Source organism: Serinus canaria, chromosome 28, assembly GCF_022539315.1.
Source record: "Serinus canaria isolate serCan28SL12 chromosome 28, serCan2020, whole genome shotgun sequence".
Lineage (NCBI taxonomy): Eukaryota > Metazoa > Chordata > Aves > Passeriformes > Fringillidae > Serinus > Serinus canaria.
Genome location: NC_066341.1, coordinates 2082548 through 2103248, shown reverse-complemented (window position 1 = coordinate 2103248; position 20701 = coordinate 2082548). Strand labels below are relative to the sequence as shown.

Genomic DNA, 20701 nt, shown 5'->3' with positions numbered 1-20701 from the left:
TGACACTGTCCTCTCCCAGCTGCTGGAACATCTGCCACCTTCTTGCTGCTGCCCCAGGGTCTTGCAGCTCCTGGGGGAATCGGCTGGGCTCCTCTCTAGAAACAGGGTCTTTATTTCCTCGCTCAGAAAAATAGATTCATTTCCAAAGTTAAAAAAAAAGAGTTTGAAAAGAGGGAATGATGAAAGTGGAGGCTGGAATGTGGCTGGCAGAGCGGCTGTACATGAGATGGTGTGGGTGGGGTGGAGCCATCCTGCTCAGTAGCTCTCCTCCTCCTCACGGTAGTAGTGATACCCGGGCAGGTCCCCACTCTGGTCCCCAGTGGCATTGGCCACCTCGCCCTGGTTGCCCTGGGGGCAGTACTTGGGGTCGTAGATCTGGCGGCCGAGGCCAAAGACCTGCCCGCTCTGGTTGGCGCCCTGGTTGGAGCCCATCTGCAGCGACATGGAGGAGTTGTCACACTTCTCTGTCCCCATCTTGGCATCGTAGATGTGTCTCCTGGTGCCGGGAGCTGTCATGCCCACCTGGAAGGAAGGACAGGATGGAGCAGGGCTCAGCTGTGCCCTCCCATCCCTCCCCAGCCCAGTGTGGGGGCTCACCTGACTGGCACACTTGTTAGTGCCCATCTGGAGGCTGATGGTGGAGTGGTCCATGGGTGGCAGGATCTGATTTTTGGGGTCGTAGAGGTGCCTCCGGGTGCCATAGGCAGTCATGCCAGACTGGCTGGCACACTTGTTTGTGCCCATCTGACAAAGGGGTAGGGTGAGGAATGTGTGCTGCCCCACATGTGCCCCTTCTCCCACTGTCCCTATGCCCCCCAGGCTGGGGAGCACAGCCAGTGCCCCCAACCCATCTCATGCTCCCAGCCATTGAGTGCTGGACACAGAGCCAAGTTGCTCCCAGATCCTGAGGACACTTGAGGCACCTCATGCCTTAGGTCCCTCCAGCAATGCCTGGAGCTGTGACAGTGCTGAGAATCTGACAGAACTGGGCACCCTTTGCCCAGTCCCCAAGCCATGGGACCCCATGTGGCAGCCCACCTGCAGCCCGATCACACACTGCCCAGCCTTCATCTTGGCCTCGTCGAAATTCCTCTGCTGCTTCTCCGAGTACTTCACGCCGATGTCCACCCCGCTCTGCAGCCCCTTCGTCTTGGCCTGCCAGGAATGGCTGTGAGGAAGGACAGGGGTCCCAAACCCCCCACCCACTCCCTGGGCAGGGGGAGCTGTGGGGTCCCACCAGCATCACCCCAAACTCAGGGTCCCCATGGGGCTGCAGCCCCTCCCAAACTGCTCATCCTCTGTGCTCACCATTCCCGCCAGTGCCAGCAGCGACACCTGCACCTGCGTCAGGTTCCCGCTCTCAAAAAGGTCATTGGCTTCAAAGAGGTCCACGGGGTTCATACCATAGCTGGCCATGGCCTTGATGAAGTTGGAGAGGTTCTCAAGCTGTGGAAAGGTTTAGGGGTGAGCTCTGGAGGGTGACAGCAGAGGAACAGCAGGCGGGTGGCAGCAGAGCTGCACCTACCTGGTGCCAGTTCTGAGCCGAGTGGTTGATCTTCCTCACTGAGTTGGGCTGCAGCTTGTTCATGAGCCTGGAGGGAGGCAGAGGGACATGAGGCTGTGGCAGGAAAAAAGCTCAAGGGGCTGCAGGGCATAGGGTCCTTTTGAGAAGGTCAAGCCCAGGCCTCCTCCATGTGGGGCAAATTTCCCCCCCAGGTCCCTGTTTGTCCTCAGGGCTCTCCCCAGACACAGAAGCCTTGGGGGTGACTCTGGCAGGTCCCATTAACACATATCCAGCCCACCCTTCCCACCACAAGGGCTGGTGAGACTCCCCTGGAGGCATGGTATCCCCCATCTCCTCCCAGCTGGAGCAGGGGCTGGGGGCCACGCTCAGGAGCACCCCAGGACTCACTCGCAGAGGATCACCCCGTCCTTCAGCCCCTTCTGGAAGTCAGGTCCAATCTGCTTTCCTGTCACGCTCTCAATCCACGTCCGCAGCTCAGCCTCCTTCTGTGGATCATACTTCTGGGCGAGCTGGGGGGGCAGTGGGGGCAGAGCTCAGGCAGGGCCCAGCGTGCACCCCAAACCCCTCATGGGGACAGTCCTCCCCTCCCTGGTATGGGAGCAGGGACAGGAGCATGAGGATGATGCTGCCAGCAGACACAGCAGCTTGTGAACCATTCCAAAAGCATGAGAAGGAACTGCACGTGGGATTAGGGGGAAGTGACCCCCCGGATTTGTCTCTCCCTGTCTGCTGGAGCCCGTGGGAGCTCAGCTCTTAGCCCCAGGGGTCCTGGCCACGAGATGCTCTCCCTTTCCCTTCTGGCGAGGCCCAACCTCCACCACAGATTCCTCCCTCACCGCGGCTATGCCAGGAATGTGGATGTCTCCTCCCAAATGGAGACCAGCTGCCAGGGCCAGCAGCATCTCTGTCGTTTCAGCCCCTGGCCCACAAGGGAAGGGAAAGTTCTCCTGGCCTAGGGAGGGAAGGGCCTGGAAACCCTGAGTGCTGTCCTGCCCCAGCCCCACACCTTGATACTCAGCTGGCACCTCGCTCATCCTGTCCCTTCCTGGTCCTGTCATGTGCCAAGGCCAGGAGTCCCTAGGGATCCTGGACACAGGGGGACACTGGGATGGGCCCAGTCCAGCCCTGCTAGGTGGTCGGGAGACACTCCAGTTCCAAATGGAAGTTTAACTGATGCAGGGCACGGATCACCCTGATGACACCACATGTGTCCTGCCTGGGGGATTCTACAGTCCCACCAGCTGATTGTCTGGAGCAGCTGAAGCCAGTTCCTCTTCCCTCCCCACAGCCAGCCTGAGGATTTCCCAGGGCATGGGGAGTGCACAGTGGACCAGCCCCAGAGAGATCCCACCACAGCCCAGTCTCCAAGGGCTTCCACAGACTGGGAGCATGTCACTGGTTCAACTGGTTCCCCATCGGTGATGTCACCCCCATCAGACACACGGGGCAGTCGGACTGGCTCACGTCTTGCTGAATCAACATGAAGCACCAAGGCCCTGGTGCATGTCACCCTCTCAGCTGGGGCAGCCCAGCCCGGGCAGGTCGGGGCTCATCCCATCCGCTCCCGTTACGAAATGCAAATCCCAAATCCCCCGCGAGACCAGGTAAGGAGCGCCCGGCCGCGGCCACCACATCCCGCCACCACGTGCCCGTCACCACTTGTTCCTTCTCCTGCCTGCCCTGGCCTCGTCCAGGTGTCCCCGGGCAGAACACACTCAAACCACCGGCCACCTGCCCCTGGGTGACCACGGCTCAATCTCTGATGGCCGGGGCTGCTGTGTCCCCTGCGCCCCCCCCCCGGCCCGGCAGGACCCCCGTGCGCTTTTGAGGGGGCAGGAGGGTGACGGTGGGTGCACCCCGCGGCACCCCGATCCCGCCTAGGGGTGCAAACAGCTCAGCCGGAGGCTCCTATCCCTCCTTCCCCACCCCGCCCCGGGCACTGTGACGGGAGAGTCGCCGGGGCCAAAAGCCGCATCCCCGGAGACGGCCGCGGGGACGCTGCCAGGTCGGAGCATCCCGCAGAGCGATGTGGAGCTGCGGGGAAGCAGAAAGTGGAGGAGCTTTGCGGAGTTAGTCCGGAGCCGCGGAGGACCGAGGCGATCGCCTCCAGCCCCGGGTGTCACGGGAAGGGTTCCCCGCGGTTTGCCAGGGGCAGCGGAGCCACGGCGGCCACCGCACGGGAGACACCCAACCGCGGTCCCCAAGACACGTCCCTGGGACCCTCCAGGCAGGTTCAGGGCACCCCGAGACTGGGTGCCCAGCTTCGCTATCCCCAGCCCTCAGAGATCTTGGTACACTGGGTCCTTCAGTTCCGCATCCTCCCGGGAAGCCCCGGATTCCCATCTTCCCGAAATCCCCCAACTTCTCCACTCTTGGCCGGCTCTGCAGTTCTGGGGCATACTGGAAAAACCCCTGCCTTTCCAGAACCGGGATGCAACCGGGACGCCCCAGCAGCACCGGGATGCTCGGCTCTCCTGGGCTTCCAGGAGCACCGGCAGCCACAGCGCCCGGTGGCTCCGGTATCCCCCAGCCCCCGCTTCACCCGCGCCCGGTGGTCCCGGCACCGCCCGGCCCCTGCCGCGGCTCACCCGGTTCCTGACTTCGGCGGAGAGGCCGTAGGACGGGCCCTTGTTGAATTGGGAGCTGCTCATGGCGGGGAACTGAGCCGGTACCGGAGCGGGGAGCAGGCAACGGGGCCGGTACCGGAGCGGACTCGGGCGGGGCGAGGGCGGGGTCGGGCCCGCCCCCCCCCGCGTTGATTGGAGGGAGAAATGTCCAAATAAGGGCAGGAGCAGCCGGATCGAGGGGAGGGTCACGAACCCCGACACTGCCCCTCGGGGAGCCCCAGGAGGCACCGGGAGTTGGGGGAGTCCGGGGAGCCCGGGGCCGGAACCGGAGTCATCCCGGGCACACGGGCACAGTGAACACACGCACACAGAGACAGACGGGCACACACGTGGGCATCCCTGTTACACGGGAGTGGGCACCCTGGCCCACGGGCACGCGTTATGCGCACACACATGCAACACACACACAATGCACATAAACACCACACATACCCCAAACACACCCACACGCACCCCCCGACCCACGGGTGCTCCCCTGCACCCGCACACGCACTCGCACATTCACTCACTCATGCACTCACACATTCACACGCACCCGCCTGCACGCACCCACGGTCAGGCAGACACGCAGGCCACGCGTACGCCTTCCATTGTCCCCGCACCATCCCCGACCGCGTCCCGTTCCCCTTGGCCCGCCCTCCGCCGTGCCCGTGTCCCCACGGGGCCCGCATAAATTCCACGCGAGACGGCCCGGTACGGCCCGGCCCGGTACGGCCCCGTGGGGAGGTCCCGGGACGAAGGGGAGTGTGAGGGGGGACACCATCACCCCCCGAGCAGCCCCTGAGCAGCGGCAGGGGGTCCGGTCCAGCTCTCTGCAGGGGTTTATCCGACGTTCCCTGATACTCCCGTTGTGATGCCCCGTGGGTGGGAGAGTCACGGGTGGGACTGTGGGTGCACAGAGGCCGGTGAGGACAGGAGGCAGGGCAGTGGCCCCATAGGGCTGGTTCTGGCACTGACACCGAGCCCACGGAAGGGCAGAGCCGGGAGCATCCCAAAAGTGGGAGCCCAGAGCCCCCCATCCCACTCAACCCCGCACCTGGGGCCTTCAGAGGGATGGAGTTTGTCATCCCTGGACGGATGGACACCCCCAAACAGGGTGAACTCCCCAGAGGGCAGGAGTTCTGCATCAGTTCCACAGAGTGGGGTTCAGCCCCCCGACTCCCCACTCTGTAATCCCCGAACTACAGCACCAAAACCCTCTCCAAACCCCACAAGTGCCGGGGTCCCGCTGCCCCCCGTGTCCCCGCAGGGCAGCCAGGGTGCCCCTGGCTCCGGCCTTGCGCCTTGGGTGCGCGTTCGGCTTTTCCTGTTTCAGATCGGGCTGCGAAGCCGATGAGGAAACGGCGGCGTCACACGCGCCCTCCTGCCACTGCTCCCCGCGAATGTGACCGTGAGGAACCGGCGCGGCGGCCGGCCCGAGCGAGGGGCTGAGGGCAGCTGCTCGGCCCCCTGGGGACAATGTTCTCTCGGAAGAAGCGGGAGCTGATAAAAACCCCCTCCATCTCCAAGAAGAGCCGGGCGGGAAGCCCCGTCCCGCAGACCCTGCCGGTGAGTGTCTCCCCTGTATCCCTGGCACGGTGGGGGCTCTAGGACCAACAGCACCCACGGAACTGCTGGGCAGAACCACAGCTTGGCCGTGGGGCCCTGGATACGTCCAGGAGGTCTGTGAAGAAGAGGGAAACGAGAAAACCCTACTCGCGGGGCTGGCGAGGGGGAATTTTGCCCCTGATGAAGGGGACGGAGCAGCCGCCGAGGGAGGCGGGAGGGCAGGAAAGGACAGGGAGGAAACGGGGGGGCTCCCGCCGAGGGTTTGGGAAGGACAGAGAGACTCACAGACCTCCCTGCGGACCGGGATGAGAGCGGGGCGACCGCAGGCTCGGCCAGCCCCGGTGCCACGGCTCTGCCAAATATTTATTTATTGCCGTGTGGAACCCCCCGGTGCCGGAGGGGCCAGGAGGAAACGCTGCCCGCCGGGGCTCCCCGGCGCACCCCGCACTGCCCGCCCCGCGCCTGCGCCCCAGTCCCGGTGCGTGAGGCGACACCGGGCTGGCACGATGCGGACGGCGACCCGGAGCCCACCCGCGGCTCCTTAGCAGGGACACCCGACCCCATCCCCGTGCCCATCCCCGGGAGAGGGGCCTATGGGTGTCAGCCAGCGGGATGCTCGGTCGGGCTGCGGGCAAGAAAAGCTACAGCCCCTCGGCGGCGGCGGGCAGAGCCCACCACCCCCTGCGCTCCCTGGACTCGCTGCCCCGCACGCCCGCCGTGAGGCTGACGGTACGGCCGGGGGCACCCCGGGGCGCCGGAGGGAGGGACGGGAGGCACCGGGGCCGCTGCAACCCGGGGGGACCGGGACAGGGCTGGGGTGGCCCTCCAGGCGTTTTGGGGCGGAGGTCTTTCTGCCTCCTTGCAGCCCCGTGGTGTCTGGCCCCCCGTGGGGATGGGCTTCCTCGTTCGCCCTCGCCCACAGAAGCCTCGTGCTCTCGGCGCTCCGCGTCTGCTCCCCCGGTGCAAAAACCGCTTCCGGCAGCGCCCGGCCAGGGATGCTCAGACTCAGCGCATTCGTGTCAAACCGGGCGCCGGGGGTCACCGGTGGGAGCTGCTGAGGGGCTGCAGGGACGTGCAAGGACTCTCACTGGATGTGTAGCTCTGAAGCCATGACAGCTGTGAACAGTGAGGGAGGGGTACCCCTAGAAATTTGGGGCTTCCTCCATCTGTAAAACACCTGCAAAGCCCAAACAATAGCCTGGGAGGTGTCCCTGTCTCTGCCTCCTTCCCCAGAATGGCAACAGCTGGAAAAGAGGAAGAGTTATGTGGGCTATATCCTGCGGCCATTTTGCTCTTTTGGGGTCCCCAACCCCCTGGGATGGGCAGCCCCATCACGGAGGGTGCTGGGGTGGACCAACTGTGTCACCCACACTGTCACATTGTGCATCTCCTGACAAACACGGACCCAGGGGAGCTGGCAGGGACTGATGGGGACAGCCAGGCGAGTGCCCAGACCCTGCCCACTCTCCCATCACAGTCCCGAAGGGGATCCCTACCTGGGGAAACTGAGGCACGACAAGGCAACAGCTTGTTCTCCAGCATGGTGCTGTGGGCTGCTTCCCTCTCTGGGCTCCCTGCCATGCTGTGTCCTCACACTCACCCCTGCTCCCCAGGAGCTCTCCCGCAAGGATTGCCTGGAGGCACCGGGCTCCAGCGTGGCGGAGCTGCCCGCCGGCAGTGCCAAGCTCAGCAGCAGCCCAAGCGCCGTGGGCACCCTGAAGCGCCCCACCAGCCTGAGCCGCCATGCCAGCGCCGCCGGCTTCCCTCTGCCCACGGCCCCCCGCGCCGTGCCCAAGGGCCACAAGACCCCCATGTGCTACAGCCCCATGGAGGGCGGGGACGGTCCCTTCATCGACCCCGAGGACATCTCCCAGCTGCTGGCAGACGTGGCCCGCTTCGCCGATGCCCTGGAGAAGCTGCGGGATGTGGTGCTGCGCGATGGTGAGTGCCCACCCCACATCTCAGCACCCTGGCACAGACCCACCCGGGGGTGAGGGGTCTCTGTCTGGGCCAGAAGGCACCGGGACCCCCGGGGGAGGGTGCAGCCGCAGTCAGGGGTGGTGGGTGAGTGGTGGGTGAGTAGCTCGGAGCCAGGATAACGCGGCTTCCTGCCCGAGCTATTTTCACCCGCCCGTTTTCCTGTTTACAGCGCGGCGGTGCCAGCCGCCTGCCAGGGCCCCCCGCCCCCCACGGGGTGCCAGGCACGGCCCCCAGGGTGGCCAGAAGGAGGGGTTGGGTGGTCTGCAGGCACTCCTTGCCCGAGGGGGCACAGGGAATGTATCAATCCCTTGGTCTGGGGGCGTATGACACCACATTGCCAGTCCTGGTTTTGCAGAAATCCCTTTCCAACCCTGAGCTGGGGCTGGGATGGGGAGGGGTCTTTGCCTGGCTGGGCAGTGGGTGATGATCCCCCATCCCAGCACTTCCCTGAGGGAGGTTCCTCACTTCCTAACCAGCCCTAGACCTGCACTGGGGGGTCCTGGCCAGACCCCTGGGCTGGCAACTGGAGCCCACAGAAGGGAAGGTGCTGGGGGGAACCTGTGGGATGCAGCAAGCCTGGCTGCACCAGGCTGATCCCTCCTGGCTGGGAGCGTCCATCCGGCAGGAGGGAGGGAAGGAAATGGAGGAAATTCCCAAACTGCTTTCAAGGGGAAAAGTTACTATGGAGGAAAAAATGCTCCAAAGGTCAGACTGCCCCCTGGCCAGTACCAGGCTGGGCAAGAGACACACGGCCATGCTGTGGGGAGGTGCTGGACAAGCAGGATGTGGCTGTGCCAGTCCTGGGGAGTCCTGAGGCCAGGGGGATTTGCTGCATAGTCTGGGAGATGGCAGGTCCCTGCCTTGGACGTGGCTGGGAGGTAAACGGGAGGGACACAGGACAGGGATGCAGAGCAGAGATAGGGGGCAGGAACACAGTGCAGGACATGGCACAAGGATGCAGCACCTCAGCCCCCCTCTCTTGCAGACCCCAAGGAGCCACAGCGGCCGCTGGCCCACGAGTGCCTGGGTGAAACCCTCCGCATCCTGCGCCAGGTCATCAACAAGTACCCACTGCTCAACACCCTGGAGACCCTGACGGCCGCTGGGACCCTCATCTCCAAAGTCAAGGGTGAGACAGTGGTGCTGGGAGCTCTGTCCCACTCCCCTCCTGCCCCACAGTGGGATGGAAGGGAATTGGGGAGCCCATGAAGGGGTTACTGGGAGTGGAGCTGTCCCATGGACTGGTGGAGAGGGAAAAAGCTTCTTCTGACTCTTGGTGTGGTTCAGCTTTAAGGATGATGTGGTGTCAGAAATGACAGATCCTGCCTGGGGGTTTCCAGGCACAGCCGCAGGAAAAACACTGAAATAATCAGATCCTGCTCCTGGCAGCCTCTCATGTTTATGGAGCGGGGTCTGGGAGGTCAGATCCCAGCTGGGCACCACCTCCTGCTGTTGTCACCCACAGGGAGGGGGCGGCTGCACCCACCACAGGCACAGCACAACCTTCTGAGTCACCCATGGCTTCCTGGACACCCAACAGCAACCCCAGGGGACAGCCTGGCAGGAGGGCTGCCATGAGGCTGGTTCCATGTAGGGATGGGAGGGAGTGGGCTCGGAGCAGACCCCTCCCCACCCCAAGGAGCTGCCCAGGGTCTGCCCAGCAGCCCTGGTTGCTGGTGTCCCGTGGTATGGGAGCCTGCCAAGCACTGTCAGCCCCACTTCCTGCTGCTGCTGGTGGTTCCTCATTTGATTGCTGGCAAGAGCTCTCCTGGAGGAGTTCATCCTGCTTGGAGAGGGGTCTGGAGGAGCCATGAGGCAGTGGAACAGGTCCAGCAGCACTTTTCCAGTAGCCCTGAGTAACGGGAATAAACAGAAACAGAAGCCAAGAGATGCTGTCAGGGACGTCAGTCCTGGGAAGAAGGAGGGGGAAACTACTGTGCTGGAAAAATCCATTGTCCATAGGGATGATCCTTCCCTCTGCTCCCTTGATTCACCCCAGCCCCTTCCCCAGCTCCAAAACTCTCCCTGATACCAGCATGAACTGGCAGGTCTTTCTGCTGAGACAGGGACGGGTGCTTGTGGCAACAGGGCTGTCACATTTCCTCATCTCCAGGTTTCCACTATGAATCCAACAATGAGGCAGACAAGAGGGAGTTCGAGAAGGCTGTGGAGACCATCGCTGTGTCCTTCAGCAGCACGTAAGGGAGGCTGGGCAGGGAGCAGCCCCGGAGCAGCCCTGGAGCAGCCAGGGGATGTTTGGGAGTCTGGGAGTTTGTGTAAGGGAGTTTGGGCAGCCAGCCTGTGTCACTGTGCTGAATCCAGCCATGCTCCTCTCCCCACAGGGTGTCTGAGTTCCTCATGGGGGAGGTGGACAGCAGCACCATCCTCTCCATTCCACCCAGTGACCAGAACCAGGTGAGTGATGCCCGGAGACCTGGATGCTCCTGCCATGTGGGGCTCACACAGGGCTCTGGCTGCTCCCCTCAGCTCTGGTGTGAGCCCAGAGCAGGGTGTTGCTCCAGGGACAGGTCTATTAGCCCCTGGGCACAGCTGACTTCCAGCAGTGGCAAAAAGGCTCCAGTAGCTCAGGCTTCCATCCACCTGGCCAGCCCCTCCAGCTGTTCCCCATCCTCTTGGCTGACCAGTCCCTCTTCTTTCCCAATTCCCAAAGACTATGGAGAGCCTCTATGGGGGGATTCCTGGGCCTAGAGGAGATGGAGTGCCCTCAGGCATGGACAGCTGTGACACAGGTAAGCAGGATGAGGCTGGGTGCAGGGTTTGGGGTCTGTGCAGGAACCAGCACCTTCCCCATCATTGCTGCTGTCCTGAGTCACTCCTCAGCTGGGGAGAGGCAGCAGAGCTGGTGGCACCGGGGCTGGCACAGAGCTGGGGGTGTTTGCACTGGAAGCTCACAGAGTGTTTGTCCCTCCACAGCCCGTCCTCCTGCTGAAGAAGTGGATGTGATGCTGCAGCGCTGTGAGGGGGGTGTGGACGCTGCCCTCCAGTATGCCAAAACCCTCTCCAAGTACATGAAGGACCTGATGGGATACATGGAGAAAAGGGCCACGCTGGGTGAGTGGGGGGACAGCAGGTGGGTCTCTTCTGGAGCAGGTCTGAGCCATGGGACAGGTTGAGGTTGAGGTTGAGGTCCCTCCTGGAGGAGGCTGCCAGGGCAGTGGGAACCTCGCTCCTCAAGTTCCTGATTGATTTTTCAAAAGGAGATCGGGTTCCACCAGGGAAATCCCAATGTCTCGTGTGTCTTTTCACTTTTAACCTTTTCCTTCCAGAGATAGATTTTGCCAGAGGGCTCCAGAAGATGGCAAACAGCTACAAGCAAACCATCAGTCAGGAGGTAAGTCCCCAAGTCCCCAGGGCCAGGCAGGATTGGAGAGTCCATTCCATGTGCCCCAACTCGGGAGGACATGGGGGCAGCTCTTTGGAGCCCTGCCTGGAGAGATTCAGGATGGGGCTTTTGCCAGCAGTCACCAGCCTTACCTTGCCTCTGGCTCTTCCTCCCTGAAGGATGCATCTCCTTGGGCTCACGCTGGGTGCTGGGGCTCAGGGAGATGTGTTTTTCTTCTCCCCAGACCAGCATGCCTTTCCTGTCCATCTATCTACTGGCTCTGGAGCAGGACATGGAGCACGGGGCCTCAGTTGTGCAGGCAGCCACCACCCTGCAGCAACAAACCTTCCTTCAGGTGAGGGACAGAAGGTCCTTCCTGAGGTGGCTCTTCCTTAGCTCAGTCCAAAGGGAACCTGCATCCAGTACTTCCCAGGCTGTAGATTTTCAAAATCTACACAAACCAGTGCCTGTGACCTGTCCTGGGAGTGACAGGGACACTTCTTCATGCAAAGTCTGGGCGAGGGCAGAGCAGGAGTTCTCAGCTCAGGTCATCACGGGGCTGTTCCTCCCTCCCTCCCCACGCAGCCACTGATGGTGAGACGTGGGGAACACGAGAAACGCAGGAAGGAGATCAAGGAGCAGTGGCACCGGGCACAGAGGAAACTGGTGAGTGGCACTGGGTTTGTGTTCCCAATCCCAGCCTGGAGCAACCTCCTCTGAGGGCACTGGGCATCCTGCCCCTCTCCAGCAGTGTTGGGTGGCCTCTGCTCTGCTGGGGGAGCCTGGTAGAAGCTGGTGGCCCCCCTTGCTGGGCTCCATCCTCACCCTGGCTCTCTCTGGCAGCAAGAGGCAGAGGGGAACCTGCGCAAGGCCAAGCAGACGTACATGCAGCGCAGCGAGGAGCACGACAAGGCCAAATACATGGCAGTGAAAGCAGAGGAGGAGCAGCAAAACACGACCAGCAGCATCACCACCAAGACCCTGGACAAGAAGAGGCGGCTGGAAGAGGAAGCCAAGAACAAGGTAAGAGGGTGACAGCTCTGGAGGGGCTCTCTTGCTCCTGCTGTCCCCTGAGCCACGTGGGGTGAAGTGACCCTCAGGAATGACAGGGTCCAAGGGGCTGTTCTTATTCTCTTCACCTCTGAGCTGTTCCCATCACTTGCTCTCCCAACTCCCAGGCAGAAGAGGCCATGGCCACCTACCGCACCTGCGTGGCCGATGCAAACACGCAGAAGCAGGAGCTGGAGGACACCAAGGTGAACTCGCTGAGGCACATCCACGAACTGATCAAACAGACTGACCAGGTCATCAAGTCGGTGAGTGGGGCTGGGCTGAGGTGTCCCCAGGGCAGGAGGTGCTCTGGAGAGCTCAGAGCTGCCTTCCAGCAGAGCTGCCCCTGTTCCAGAGGGCATTTGGGTGGATGCAGAGCTCCCCTCCTCCTCATACTCAGAAAAGCTCTGCTTTGTCCTCCTGATTTCCCACCTAACCCGGAACTCCTCACCTGCCAGCCCACCAAGCTCACACCTGTCCCTCTCCACGTCACTTTTAGGCCACCATCTCCTTCTACCAGCTCATGCACATGCAGACAGCGCCGCTGCCAGTGAATTTCCAGACCCTGTGTGAGAGCAGCAAGCTCTACGACCCGGGCCAGCAGTACGCGTCCCACGTGCGGCAGCTGCAGCGCGGCGACGAGCCCGACGTGCAGTACGACTTCGAGCCCTACGTGTCCCACAACGCCTGGTAAGGGAGGAGAGGCTTCATTCCTGGCTAATGCTCCAGTTCAGCCGTGTTCCCCTCGTTATCTCCTGCCACCCACGCTCTCCTGCAGGAGGCAGGATGCTTTCAGCATTCCCGAAGGCAGCTCTTGCTGGGAATGCTGGACCAGCTGGGGATTGCCCTCTGATCTTTCAATTCAGCCTAGATGAGACAGGCTGTTGAGTATTTAAGAGACTGTGATTCCCTAGACTGATGGATGGCAGCCATGGATAAAGTCTCCACGTGTCCTTCCTTCCCATCCACATTCCCTTTTCCCCTCCAGGTCTCCCTTTACTCAGCCACAGAAGGGCAGCTTCAATGCCAGTGAGTTCTCCACGAGTGCAGAGGGGGCTGGGGCTGCCTCGGAGGGAACAGCAGGAGCCAGGGAGTCACCAAGTGGGGCTGGAGCAGTCGAGCGAAGAGGTGAGTCTGGAGCCCCAGGGCTCTGCATCTCCTCTCCCATGTCCCCCCAGGCAGGAGCAGAGTGGGACTCCCAGGGTAGGAGGGGCTTTGCTGGCAGCAGCAGGGAGGGGCTGGGAGCCTCCTCCTGAAGGACACTAAATCAGATCTGTGACATTTTGCTCCCTAAGAAACCACTCCCCATCTTCCCATCTCCCCTTGCTTTGCTGGGTGTCACTGGAAGCACCAAACCCCACCAGCAGCTTCCCCTAGTCATCCCAGTTTATCCCAGCATCCAGGCTGTTCTCCAGCCATTCCCTCCCAAACACAGACAGCAATCCCAAGGGACTGTGTGTTCTCTCTGCAGGTGGGAGGGGACACCAGGTGCATAAATCCTGGCCAACCTCTGTTGCTGAGGCTGACAGCAGCCTGGATTCCAATGCAGGTAGATATGGGAACAGCCCAGGAGCCCCTCCCAGCACAGCCAGTCTAAACCCAGAGCTTCCCAGTTAGGCAGGACCATCCCCTGTTTTAGCTGCCCTGTGAGAACACTGCTGTAAATGGCCGTGCTGATCCCAGTCTCCAGTGGGATAGGGTGGGCTTTGATGGGATGGAGTGAGCTCTCAGAAGCAGCTTTGCAGGTGATTCACTGCTCTGTGGGTTTTCCTTGCACAGGTGAATTCAGCCACAAGCTCCAGCGGCTCTCATCCAACGGCACCGCGTCCTCCAGTGAGGAGGTGGAGGAGAAGGACGGGACCACCACTCCCTTTGAGCAGAGTAGGTGACAGCTGGGAGGTGACAGTGCTGCTGCCACACCCCCCACCACGGCAGAGCTCCCCATGGCCTCCTTTTCCCAAATTCAGCAGCTCTGCAGGCAAACCCAGCAGCTGCTGGAGATCCCTGATGGTGTCCCCAGCAGCTCTGCCTTTGCTGAGGGATGAGCCCTGCTCAGGGGACAGTGACAGTCCTGCTCAAGCTGTGCCTTACCTATATTTCCTTTTCCCTAGGCATCAATGGGATCACCCCAGAGCTGGCAGCTCCCACAGGACCCTTCAGGAATGTTGGCTTGTCCAAGGCTGCCCAGACCCATCGGCTGAGGAAGCTCCGTGCCCCTTCCAAGTGTCGGGAGTGCAACAGCTACGTGTACTTCCAGGGAGCTGAGTGTGAGGAGGTGAGCTGGGACAGCTGGGGTTGGAACCCAGCTCTGACTGTGGTCAGGAGGACATTTCTCCTCTGGTGTAAAACAGTGCTTTCCTTTGGTGCTGCAGCATCCCCAAGGCATTTTTCCTGTCTCTTGCCATGCTCTGAGCAGTGCCTGGTGTCTCTGTGGCTGCCCCCCACCTCCACACGTTCCCCTTTGTCTTCCCAGTGCTGCCTGGCCTGCCACAAGAAGTGCCTGGAGACCTTGGCCATCCAGTGTGGGCACAAGAAGCTCCAAGGGAAGCTGCAGCTCTTCGGGCAGGACTTCACAAAGGCATCTCAGGGCAGCCAAGATGGGATCCCCTTCATCATCAAGAAATGCATTTCAGAGATTGAGAAGCGGGCCCTGAAAACAAAGGTGAGTGACACTCCCCTCTCCTCCTCCTCCTCAGCTGGCTGAGCCACAGGCCCTTGGAAGGATCCTCTGGAAAATCAACAGGCTCCATTTCAGATTTCCACAGGGCAGGGAGCCAGGGATGAGCTTGGCCCAGATCCCTCAAACTCTGCCTTTGGAAAATCCCCCCTCCTGCCTCCTGCTTTCCTATGAAGCAGGAATGAGTGAGCTGGAAGGAAATATCCCAAAATGACTTCCCAAAGGGATTTCCCACTCCAAAAGGAGAGGGTGGGAGCACACAGCTCACTGTCCCATGCAAACACGAAAAGGAACCTCTCCCCTCACATCAGCTGCACTTTTCTCACTTTCACAGGGCATCTACCGAGTTAACGGTGTCAAGACACGTGTGGAGAAGCTTTGCCAGGCCTTTGAGAACGGGAAGGAGCTGGTGGAGCTGTCCCAGGCCTCCCCTCATGACATCAGCAACGTCCTGAAGCTCTACCTGAGACAGGTGAGGTGCTGAGGCCTCATGGTGGGAGAGGGAGGGGAGTTGGCCAGAGGAATTCTGCACAAATTGGGCTCAGGGCGGGTTGGGAAGGAGGGGGAGTGGGTTGGTCTTAGAGATGGGGCCACAGTGATCCTTCCCCCAGCTCATCCCACACGGCGTCACTGTGGTCAAAGCCACAGAGCAGAGATGTACGTGCCCAAGCACTGAACAAGGAACACTCCACCCCCAAAAATTGGGGAACTGGCTACCCAAAAAGGGAAGGGCCAGCAAAGGTCACCCTGCAGGGACTGAGTCATGTCCCCATGGGGTGGGCTCTGACCCTGGGGTGGGCTTAGTGAGGTCTCTGCCCCTTGGGTCACGCTGGGGTGGGCTCAGTGGGGTCTCTGCCCCTGGCATCACCCTGGGGTGGGCTCAGTGGGGTCTCTGCCCCTGGCATCACCCCTGGGGGCTCAGGGTCTTGCCCTGGGTACACCGGGTGGGCTCAGTGGGGTCTCTGCCCCTGGCATCACCCCTGGGTGGGCTCAGCAGGGTCTCTGCCCCTTGGGTCACTTTGGAGTAAGTTCAGTGGGGTCTCTGCCCCTGGGATCACAGCGGGGTGGGCTCAGTGGGGTCTCTGCCCCTTGGGTCACCTTGGGGTGGGCTCAGCGGGGTCTATGCCCCTGGCATCACCCTGGGGTGGGCTCAGTGGGGTCTCTGCCCCTGGGATCACAGCGGGGTGGGCTCAGTGGGGTCTCTGCCCCTTGGGTCACCTTGGGGTGGGCTCAGTGGGGTCTCTGCCCCTGGCATCACCCTGGGGTGGGCTCAGTGGGGTCTCTGCCCCTCGGGCCACCCCAGTGTGTGCTCAGCCCCAGCATCCCCCACCCTGTACCCAAGCTGTCGTTGCAGACAGGTCACCCACATCCTCCAGCAGCCACCACCGCAAGCACAGCGGAAGCTGCTTCTCCTTTGCAGGCAGCCCTGGGTTAACTCTTTGTGCTGCCTTTTTTTGTAACCCACCCTCCCCAAGGGCAGAAGGGCAGCTCTGTGTTACCTCACTTGTCCTTGGGCTCCTGCACATCAGAAATCAAGGACTCTGAGTGGCTTCTATGGCTTCTCCAAAGAGAAGTGGAGTGGAAAGAAGGAGAGGAAATCAGTGCTGAGCCCCAGCCTGAGCCCTTGCTGCAGAGAAATGGGTTAAAGTCCTTCTACAAAGGGGTGGATGGAGGGAGCCTGCTCTGATGTGAGGCAGCCTGTCCCCAAAACATCCGTTAAAGTCACTTTGAAAACATCCCCAGCCATGTGGAACACCCAGCAGTCAACAGCAGCTCCTTCTGCTTCACACAAACTTCAAAGCAGAGTTTCCCCTGCTGCAGCTCCACCTCTGCTGCAGGCTGTGCCCTGCACATCCTGTACCCTTCACATCTTGCCTCCCTCACCCAGAACAACCCATCCCTGTCCTCTTCCCAGCCATCCCTTTTCCACTGGGGAGCCTCCAGGTGGTCCCACCCTGGGGTGGGTTTTCCAGGAAAAAAGGGAATCCCTGTACTGGAATCCTGGAAGCACCCATGGGTGGATCAAACACTGCTTTTGGCTTGAACTTCACAAGTGCTCCTTGGCCAGGGCTCACGAGGCTCAATTGACACGCTCCAGGAGATGGATAAATAAATATCACCTCTGGGTAGAGGTTTGCAGCACTGCAGGTCACAGACTCATGGAATTCTGGAATGGATGTTAAAAGTAGTCCAAGCTCTCTTCAAGCTGGCCTCCAGCACTTCCAGGGATGTTTCCTCGCTGTAGAAATGCCCCAGGTGTCGCCAGCTCAGCAGCTCGGCACAGGTCCAGGTCCTATGGAGATGGGAGCTGTCAGGACAGGATATCTCTGTCTTGGTTCTTTTCAGGGTGTGCGGGGAGGGTCGTAGGGGAGGGGCAGGGGAGGGGAGGGGGAGTGGAGAGGGAGGGGGAGGGAGGGGAGGAGGAGGGGGGCGGGGAGGGGGAGGAGGGAGGGGAGGGAGGGGGGGGGCGGAAGGGAGAGGAGGCAAGGGAAGAAGGGAAGGAGGAAGGGACGGAAGGGAAGGAAGGAGCGGCAGGGCGGGAACGGGAAGTGACGGGAAGGGAAAGGCAAAGGAACGGGAAGGAAGGAAAGGGAAAGTTATCAGGAAGTTGCCATGTCAATGGACAGTACATTCCATTCCTTTCAGCTTCCTTTCGCTTCCCTTTCCCGCTTCCTTATCCTAGGTGCCTCTGTATCGTCTTTACCTTTCTCTTTTCTCTTCTCTTTTTCTCTCCTCTCCCCGCTGCAGCTGCCGGAGCCCCTGATGCCCTTCCGGCTGTACAACGAGCTGATGGGGCTGGCCAAGGAGAGCCTGCAGGGGGGCGAGGCCAAGGGTCGGAGCGGGAAGGGCAGCCCGGAGCTGGTGGACAGAGGAGCCGACACCGACCAGGTGGTGCTGAGCCTGGTGCTGAAGCTGAGGGAGCTGCTGAAGGAGCTCCCCCGTGAGAACATGGCCACGCTCCAGTACCTCCTGCAGCACCTGAGGAGGTGAGAGGGGCTTGGCCAGAGCCTGGGTGGCTGCTGGGCACCTTCCCTTTGTCCCCTGGGGTGGGGAAGTGTGTGCAGCTTCCTCGCTGCAGTCAGGAGGGAGCTCTGTGGTTGCAGCTGCTTCTCTCCCCATCCTGAGGCTCAGGTGCTCCAGCCTGGCATCTCCCCCAGCCCTGCCCATTTTCACCTCTCCCTCCTTGCCCTCACAAGCTGTTCCTCCCCCTCCCACCCAGGATCATGGAAGTGGAACAGGACAACAAGATGACCTCAGGCAACCTGGGCATCGTCTTTGGGCCAACGCTGATGCGCCCCAGGCCCACGGATGCCACGATTTCCTTGTCCTCACTGGTGGATTATCCCCACCAAGCTCGGATCATTGAGGCACTCATCATCTTCTACCCCACCATCTTCGAGCACAAGGACATGGCACCCAGCAGATGTGGCTCAGAGGAGGTGACCAGTGGTGCTGAGCAGGTAGGAACCCCCAGGGAGGGGGAACCCTCAGGGGATGTTCCATGAACCTTCAGTGGAGTCGGCTCCCAGGGAGTGAGAACTTTCCTCTGTGCCCTCACCACTGTCCCTGCTCCCTCCCAGGCCCATGCAGGCTCCCAGCCTGTGGCTCCTCTTGGCTCCAGCCCATTCCTGGAGCTGCCTTCGGACAAAGGGAATTTGGCTTTCAGCGCTGACTCACTTGCAGGTCAGTGAGAGGCACCGGGGGTTCCCGGTGGGCACAGGTCCCTTGGGAGGCAGGGGGGGCACAAAGACCCAGCCCCTGCCGCCCCAGGGACCCCAGGATTGCTGCATGAAGCTCCTGCTGATGCCACGGTGCTGGGCTGGAGGGTGGCACAGAACTCCTCTGTCCCACAGAATCCGGCGACCGCTCCGTGGACTCCGACTCGGAGCTGGAGGACGGTGGGGAGCCACGGACACACCTGACGAAGCAGGGCAGCGAGACCAGCACGGAAGAGGTTAATTTCTGTGACGAGGGGAGCGAGGGGCTGCGGAGCAGGAGCTGCAGCGTGGGCCAGTCAGATGCAGAGGGCTCTGCTCCCGCTGGGGAGGAGCAAAGCGACGTGGAGGAACAGGAGAGCCGCAGCTCTGCCACCTCCGGGGATGGCACCAACCAGTCTGGCACCTCTCGGGGCCACGGCAGCCACGAGCTGCAGCCCCGGCTCATCTAAGGCACCACAGACACCGGGATGGACAAAGGGGCAAATCCCCTAGGCTGCCCAGATGCTGGAAACTGGAATATGGATGGGGGGAAGGGACATGTGGCAGCCCGGGGGGGTTTGGTGTGTCAGCTGCAGGTGAGTCCTGGCTGATTCCTGGCTGGAGCTTTCACACAAAACCCCTGAGCCCCTCAGTGCCCACCTGGAGAACAGAGTCACAGCCTGCTGGGACCCCTGGCTCAGCCAGGGCCATGGAAGGAGCTTGCTTGGGAGGGAGCTGAGTTTGAGCAAGCCCTCCATTTATTCAGGACTGGGAAGGAACCCAGGGTTGTGCCTGTGCCAGGTGTTTTATTCTTGTTGTGCTCTGGAATCTCTGAATCTCACACCTATGCTGCAAGATTGAGGTTGAGGAGTCAAAGGACCTGCTCATCCCTGATGGCTGAGGCTGGAAGGGAGCCAAGGCTCCCAGGAGTGACATGGGAACATCACTCAAGATGGGCAGGATGACATCTCAGGAACAGAGAGAACTGAAGGCAGCTCACTGGGACAGGGGCACAGCTGAAGCAGCGTTGAGCTTGGAGTGAAGCCTCTGTACCATCTCACCCTGAGCCAGGCTTGGCTTTGGGGCTGTGCCATCTGCCAGGATCTCAGGGGATGTCCTTCACTGACACCTGACTGAAGTAGAGTTCAGGATGCATTTCCTGCCCCAAACTTCAGCACTGTGGCCCAGCTGATGGCATCTTCATTGCTGCCAGGATTGCCAGGCATTTGGATTGGTGGGCATTTCCCTCCTTGGCCGGAGACATGCAAGGAGCAGCCACAGGCTGTGGGCAGCCTTAGGGCAGATTTGCCAGGCTACAGGGTCCTGAGCCCTGCTGAGCTGTCATGGTTTGGTTGAACAGTCATTTCTTCTCCAAAAAGCTGCGCTGCAAGTCCAGAACAAATTTTCTCAGCTCTTGCTACTGAGCAAGGGGCAGGTTCCCATGGGGAAGTGCCTCTTCCTCCTCTTCAGGGCCATCATGGCCTGGATCCAGCTCCAGCCAGTATAATCTTGAGCTTTCTTTCCTTTTCTGTAAAGACATTTATCAACCCTTCAGAGTGACTCCACTACCTCTGCTAAGGCACTAAAGTCAAAGTGGTTTTGTTTTTTTTAAAGCTATGATAATATTCATGTGTGCTGAGGCACAAAGAAACAAGTCAAGTTTTAGCTTGGAATGAGCTAAGAGCCTTTTCCTTCGTTCTCCTGCTTGTGAGAGACAGCCCAGCTGGTGCTGGGAGGGTCTCAGACATCTTGGTACTGCAGAACCAGGCAATGGACAGGAGCTTTGAGCCCTCTGAAGTCGATGGAGAACCCATCTCAGTAAAGGTACATAAACCCAGGTTAACTCACAGGTTTGGAACTGAGCCAGGGGAGAGCTGGAGACCTGCAGGATTTGTTGTGCCCTCCAGCTCTTCCAGAGATTTGGATTTTTCAGAGGAACAGTTGGATTTTTCCAGGGCAGCAGGAGGATGTGGGAATGCTGCTGCCACGGCGGTACTGCGTGCGTGTGAGGGGGGGTGAGGATGATGAGGGTGAGTGTGAGTGAGAGAAGGGGCTAAAGCTGTGCTTGAGCCTCCCACAGCAGCAGCTCCTTCCTGGTTGTGTGGATTCTGTGTTTGTCCTGATGGGCCTGTGCTGCTGCACAATGTTGCCTTGCTGTGTTCACATTGACAAGCTTCCCAAAAAAACCAATAAAACCAGTGTGTTCTGACCAGTGTTTGTCCTGGGGATCAGGGTCTTCCAGGCTCCCCCTGC

The 20701-nt window shown here is 60.9% G+C and overlaps 2 protein-coding genes across 4 annotated transcripts; one reads left to right on the top strand and one right to left on the bottom strand.

Annotated features, from left to right (window-relative positions):
• Nucleotides 1-94: 94 nt before the first annotated feature.
• Nucleotides 95-4270, bottom strand: CNN2 (calponin 2). The gene is made up of 7 exons (XM_009096899.4): nucleotides 4114-4270; nucleotides 1913-2034; nucleotides 1526-1592; nucleotides 1309-1446; nucleotides 1039-1155; nucleotides 598-744; nucleotides 95-522 (listed from the first exon to the last, which is right to left on the bottom strand). Exons 1-7 carry the CDS (start codon nucleotides 4174-4176, stop codon nucleotides 256-258), a joined length of 921 nt encoding a protein of 306 aa, XP_009095147.1. The 5' UTR covers nucleotides 4177-4270; the 3' UTR covers nucleotides 95-255.
• ARHGAP45 (Rho GTPase activating protein 45) lies at nucleotides 2054-20657 on the top strand. Of its 3 annotated transcripts, XM_050986124.1 has the most exons (24): nucleotides 2054-3129; nucleotides 5468-5700; nucleotides 7314-7641; nucleotides 8666-8809; nucleotides 9794-9878; nucleotides 10023-10095; nucleotides 10352-10430; nucleotides 10615-10752; nucleotides 10968-11032; nucleotides 11268-11378; nucleotides 11609-11689; nucleotides 11867-12046; nucleotides 12202-12339; nucleotides 12573-12763; nucleotides 13062-13201; nucleotides 13545-13622; nucleotides 13853-13954; nucleotides 14185-14348; nucleotides 14547-14735; nucleotides 15085-15222; nucleotides 17499-17737; nucleotides 17971-18211; nucleotides 18332-18434; nucleotides 18605-20657. In XM_050986124.1, the coding sequence occupies exons 2-24, from the start codon at nucleotides 5611-5613 to the stop codon at nucleotides 18916-18918; spliced, it is 3411 nt and encodes a 1136-aa protein (XP_050842081.1). In that variant the 5' UTR covers nucleotides 2054-3129; nucleotides 5468-5610; the 3' UTR covers nucleotides 18919-20657. The 3 variants fall into 3 exon arrangements, with proteins under 3 accessions (XP_050842081.1, XP_050842080.1, XP_050842082.1); XM_050986123.1 differs by lacking the exons at nucleotides 2054-3129; nucleotides 5468-5700 and adding an exon at nucleotides 6165-6429; XM_050986125.1 differs by lacking the exons at nucleotides 2054-3129; nucleotides 5468-5700; nucleotides 13545-13622 and adding an exon at nucleotides 6165-6429.
• The last annotated feature ends 44 nt before the right edge of the window (nucleotides 20658-20701 follow it).